Source organism: Trichechus manatus, unplaced genomic scaffold (assembly GCF_000243295.1).
Source record: "Trichechus manatus latirostris isolate Lorelei unplaced genomic scaffold, TriManLat1.0 scaffold00001, whole genome shotgun sequence".
NCBI classification, from domain to species: domain Eukaryota; kingdom Metazoa; phylum Chordata; class Mammalia; order Sirenia; family Trichechidae; genus Trichechus; species Trichechus manatus.
Window position 1 is genome coordinate 27,605,484 of NW_004443937.1, and position 5,524 is coordinate 27,611,007.

The 5,524-nt window shown below is 57.8% G+C and overlaps 1 protein-coding gene across 1 annotated transcript in view; it reads right to left on the reverse strand.

The window, feature by feature from the left end:
* Nucleotides 1–649: 649 nt before the first annotated feature.
* Nucleotides 650–5,524, reverse strand: part of SLC26A6 (solute carrier family 26 member 6) — a 10,231-nt gene continuing 5,356 nt past the window's right edge. The window contains exons 11-21 of the mRNA XM_004368723.2: nucleotides 5,404–5,481; nucleotides 4,976–5,071; nucleotides 4,777–4,883; nucleotides 4,524–4,593; nucleotides 3,505–3,597; nucleotides 3,319–3,420; nucleotides 2,763–2,855; nucleotides 1,790–1,969; nucleotides 1,553–1,607; nucleotides 1,140–1,276; nucleotides 650–901 (exon numbers count right to left, since the gene is read on the reverse strand). Of these exons, the coding sequence (XP_004368780.1) occupies nucleotides 887–901; nucleotides 1,140–1,276; nucleotides 1,553–1,607; nucleotides 1,790–1,969; nucleotides 2,763–2,855; nucleotides 3,319–3,420; nucleotides 3,505–3,597; nucleotides 4,524–4,593; nucleotides 4,777–4,883; nucleotides 4,976–5,071; nucleotides 5,404–5,481 (1,026 nt within the window). The 3' untranslated portion in view covers nucleotides 650–886. The remainder of the gene's footprint in view (nucleotides 902–1,139; nucleotides 1,277–1,552; nucleotides 1,608–1,789; nucleotides 1,970–2,762; nucleotides 2,856–3,318; nucleotides 3,421–3,504; nucleotides 3,598–4,523; nucleotides 4,594–4,776; nucleotides 4,884–4,975; nucleotides 5,072–5,403; nucleotides 5,482–5,524) is intronic.

The window sequence follows — 5,524 nt, forward strand, 5'->3', positions numbered from 1 at the left end:
AATCACTCAGGCCCATCAGCACGAGGGTCTGACCACCACCCACCATGCCACGTGCCTGAATGTTGGCATTTTATGGTCGAAACCAGCACGTGCTTCCTGGCCGTCAGTGACCTGCGAAGTCCAGGCATTCTAATGACATGGACAGGCATTTTTCCCAGAGCAAACATACCAAGCTTGTTCTTATTTTTAAATATGACCAGCAGCACCTGTGAACATCTGAGCTCCCCAAGCTGGTTCAGGTGTTCACCCTGCACGCTCTGGGGACCGTCCAGTGGCACCCGCCCTACTCCGCACCTTATCGAGCGTCCCTGAGAACAATTATTTCCTGAGAAGCAGCGCTGATTTCAACCATGTTATAGCTGAGGACAGAGGCTCTGAGGGCTGTGCGTGGCTAGGGGTATTTGAACCTGGGATGCTGCAATGTAGGCCTGGCCCCACAGCTCTCCCCTTTGCTTCGTACTCTCCCTGCCTGACGCTGCCCTCCCCAAATCTTTCCCACAACCTCTGACCCCAGTTTCCACTTTGGGGCATAAGAAGGTTCAGGAGCCAGGGCTGAGGACTCTCCCTCTCCCGGCCAAGCCCCAGTTAAGTCACAGCAGAGCCTGGGTTAGTCTGGAGTTAGTAAACGACTCTTTATTCTTCAGGCTAAACACACGCATCGGCCCCTCCCCCCGCCCCAGGAGAGTGCCAGCCTGCCTCCAGGACCCCATCCCAGGCCTGGAACACTGAACTTGGAATCCCAGGACCTCCATCCCTGAGTGTGTGTGTGCGTGCACGGAGGGGACTCCTGGGTGGCACCTGGAGGCGACCTACGGGTGGGGGCATTTCAAGGGCTCTCCGTCACACCCTCCAGAGGTGGGCAGTCTCAGGCGAGGCAGCAGCACAGTTAGAGCTTGGTGACCTTAGCAGGCAAAGGAGAAGAGGCTCTGGTCAGTTTCCAAAGGATTCTTCCCCGAACACATACCAACCCCTCTCCCAGGATAGCAATCCCTGCTCTGAGGAGCAGCTTTCTCCAAAGGCAGGAGCGGAAGGAAGGGGGTCCACTGGAGGCAGAGCTGTGGTCACCAGGATGGGTTCCTAGAGTCAGGGTCAGGGTGGGGACAAGCAATAAACAAAAAAGGGCTCAGCAGGCAGCTCACCAAAGCAGGATCGACGGAGCGGGACCTCGGATGTTGGATGGCAAAGACAACAGCATCATGGACAGTGGCAAAGAGATGCTGCTTAGTGACAGATGCATCAAAGAAGTTCCCGACCTCAAGCTGGGTGATCACAGGGGCTGTAGGCAAGGAGTGGGTCACCCTCAACTCAGAACCACCAGGACACCCCAACTCCCAGTCACCAGCAGAATGCCCTGACCTCTGTTACCCCTGACCTCTGCCCCTGAGGCTATAGCTCACCCCCCTGAGTCACTCCTGACCCTTGAACCCTGTTTCCCAGGACACCTCTGGCCTCCAGTTTCAGAGACTTCTTTCTTGTGCCACCTGGCAGACCTCTTGGCCCAAAGAGCCCCACCCCTTCCCCAGACCACTCCAGCTGTACCCACCCCACGTACCGTGGCAGGCGGCCATGTACACCTCCACCTCGATCTCCCGGAAGTCATGGAAAATCTGCAGCAGAAAAGCGAAAACTGAGGCAGGCCTGGGGGAAGGGGCTTGGAGGGGGAGCTCAGAGGGTGTGGGGAGTCAGAAGGCTCAGAGGGCTCTCAGAGCAAGTCATGGGGTCAGGGTGGAGGCTTGAGGAGCCCTGTCCTGCCTCCTGGGTCCTTTTTGGGAGTGCCCCAGCCTCTCACATTCTTCAGGCTCTTGAGGCACACAGTGTCCACAAAGGAAAGGGCACTCAGGTCCAGGATGAGGCTGTGGAAGTCTGGCTGAGGCAGGCCCAGGGCCTTCAGTATGGACACGTCTGGGGCCTTGGCATCTTCTTGATTGCTGGCCTCTGTACTATCCAGCTCATCCTCTGTACTCTCCTGCTGGGGAATGGGACACGCTGCAAGAGCTGACCGTGACGAAGTGAGGGCAGGGACACACAGGGTCAGGCATGAGGCATGTGCCCAGCGTAAACACCCACATACACACAGGCGCACTGGGAACATACAGAGGACACACGAGGACATGGGGAGCTGCACACACATGCGCAGACAAGAGGGACACATGGTATCAGAGGAGAGCGCCACGGACTCGAGGAGCACACAGACATGCACGTGCTGCTCTGCTACCGGCCGCGCTCAGACTTAACAAGGACGCTTGAGAAGGGAGAGTGCTGGGAGGCCATGCCCTATCCTCAGTCAGCCAGAGTGGATAGGGTGGGGGGCCCAGGGACAGAACAAAAGTGGCAGGGAGCCAAGCCCAGCACAGAGGCGCGTGCGTATGTGTGCACATGCTCACACACACACAGACACCTCATGCCCCGCTGGGCTCTCCAGTTGAGCTTGGTATCCCGTTTGATGCCTAGATTTTTCCCACACATCCAAATCCTTCTCTCTAGCCAGGAGCACAGACTGTGGGGTCTGGTGGCATCTACATATTCAAAGTCTTTATCTAGGCCTCAGATTACAGACAAGAGAGCCACAATCAGAGTTCTGTGGCATGTCACAAAAGAGCTCCCCGCAGAGGGGGCCTGTCCATTGCCCCACTCCTCTGGCCACTGGCATCACAGCCTTGAACCCACAGCTGGTGGTCCATGGCTTCTCTCCCAGGACACATGTAGGCAGCCACGCCTCTGCAGCTCATGGCTGGCTCCTCTTCTCCCACCTCCAGCCTCACCATGACCTTGGGGTCCTCCACATTGTTGATCTCAGTATCTCCAAGGCCAGCGTTGACATTGACAGAGAATGAGGTGCCCTTGAAGGAGGCAGCCTAGGCCAGAAAGAGGGGGGACAGGAAACAGCTGTCGCAGCTGCCACACGACAGCCTTACCAGGCAGGCCTGGTGTCGTTCCCTGGCTTTGGGTAGGGAGGTGGCCCAGGACCTGAAGCTGTGGGACTCAGGGCTCTGCTCGGTCAGCAGCCAGCCTGAAGGCTGCAGTCATACAAATGGAGGAAGACTGTGGCCGTTCACACTGTCACTGGCTCAGGAAGTGGAAGAAAAACAAAATACCACCTGGAGCCCTGACTCGCCTGGGGAGTGAGGGCAGGGTCCCTGGAGGCATCCGGGTGGGAGGTCAGGAGCCCAAGAGGCTGGGAGAAAGGCCGGAGTGGGGTCAGCAGTAGGGCAGGGGCAGAGATCAATAGTAGGCTAGGGTTAGGAGTCAGGGGAAGGTTGGCTGGGGTCAACAGCAGAGGTCAGAGGTCAGGAGTCACTGGCTAAAAGGGGTCCCTGCCTGTTTCTGAGGCTGCTTCTTCTGCAGTCGCTTCAGCTTTAGCTCCCGCTTCCTGAGCAGCTTCTTCTTCCGGGAGATGAGGTGGTCAACATCCACACCACACTGAAAGCAAATGTCAGAGAAGGAGGTGTGGCCACTCTGGGGAGGGAGGGGCCTCTGACACCCACCGGGGACCCCGTGCCTCACCCTCTGCTTCAGCGTGTCACTGTAGAGCTCAGCATTGGCAAAGTACATGGTGACCGAGGAGCGGAAGATCTTCACGCCAGGGACCTCCCTAGCCTGGGACAGGTTGGAGTTGGGGGTAGCTGAGCATGTCCCTCCTTCGGCTGCATCATGTTTTCCTGCCTTTCCTTCCCTAGGTGCCCCAGTGCCTGCTGCCCCCAACCCTCTGCTCCTCGGCCAACGTGGGCCCAGCCTAGGGCCCCACTGTCTCCCAGGTGCTTAGACCAGAGGCCAGGCTTTGGTAGCTCTTCCTCTTCCTCTGGGGTCTCCACTCCTGACCTGTGGCCTGTTCTCCACACACAGCCTGAGACCCTCCTAAGCTGCCATCTCAATCAGGCCTTCCCCACTCCCCACCCCATTCAGGACACAGCCCACATCTCTGCTCAGCATTCTGACCTGCACAATGTGTCTGCCCCACCCAGTTCCCTTTCCATCCAGCTGGGCTGCTCCCTCCTGCCCTTCCCACATCTCAGAACCCTTGGTTCCTCCTCCGCTCTGCCTAATCACGCTGTGCTCAGCCTTCAAGACTCAATGTCAAGGTGAACAGGCTTATCCCAGAGCCCTCCATCTATGTCCCCAGCACCTAGCACAAGACCTCTCAGGAGGTGAACGATTGGGGATTTAGTGACTCCAATGACCAGATCAGGAAGCAGCCCCCTGTACCCTGGTGCTCCAGGATCCTGCCCCTCTGGCACCCCTGTCCCAGGGCTGCTCCATAGGATGGAACTTGTGCTACTGGCTCTAAGACTGTCTCCCCCATGGGCCCCCAGACCCATCTCTGTACACTCTTCCTCTGTCCCCTCATACCCCAGGGGAGTCATAGACCCAGACCCCTCCCCTGAAATTCCAAGGACCAAAGCCAAAGTGTCCTCAGCTCCTAATGTCATTGCCAGGTGTGGAGAAGACTGACGAAGGCCTGTCCTGCTTCTGTCCCACCCCACCCATGACATCCTCCTTTCTCAGCCCCTGCTGTGAGTACTCACCTCTGAGTACTCTGCCACATCTCTGTAAACATCTGTGTCTGGCACCTGCCCCAAGACAGAGTAGTGGGGTCTGTGGAGAGGAGAGAGAGTTTGAGATGAGGTGGCATGAGACAAGGAGGCAAAGATAGGGCAACAGGGGGTATTATGGAGCCTGAGGGTCCACTCAGAGATGTGGGGAGGGTGGAGGGAGCCAGTGTAACCTCACTCCCTCCCTACCTGAAACGGGGTGGGGGCGCAAAAGGGGTTGACTCACAGCTGTGTGCGGACCACCACGAGCAGCAAGGAGAAGACCACCGCAACTGCCAGGCCAATGTCCAGGTTCAGCAGGATAGTGGCCACAAAGGTCACCAGCCAGATCAGCTGAGGATAGGAGGGCAGCAGGCAACAGGGTCTAGCAGGGCCACTGGGCCAAAGGCCCCTCAGTCCCACCCCTGGGCTCCCAGGCCTCTCACCAGATCCACTCGATTTGCCTTCCAGAGGGAGCATAGGTCCTTGAACTGCATCATCATGCCCTTCAAGTTCACAATAACGACGGCTGCCAGGACTGCCTGGGGTGGGGGTGGGGGGAGGGGTGTCACTGAGAGATAACAGATATTGACAACACCAAACATCAGGGCATGACCCAGACTGACCCCATACACCTGGACATAACCCCAACCGACACTGACCACTGTCCACCCCATCTCTAGCAACTTGACTCTGACTCTGAAAGGCTCTAACCCCTGACCCTTGACTCAAGTCCCACTCCAAAGATCTCAACCTTGAAAAACAGGACATGACCTTGTATCTCTATCCATCATCTGGGACCTGACTGGTCTGAACCCCTGGCCAGGCCAAGGCCCCCAAGCCCAGCTGGGTAGGGGTGAGGGTGGGTGCTCACCTTGGGCAGGTCTTGGAAGAGTTCCCCAAGTTTGACAATGATGATGAGGATGAAGAGGGAGGAGACAGCTCCGGCCACCTACAGGGTGAGGGTGAGCGAGGAGGGGTGGGGGTGAGCGAGG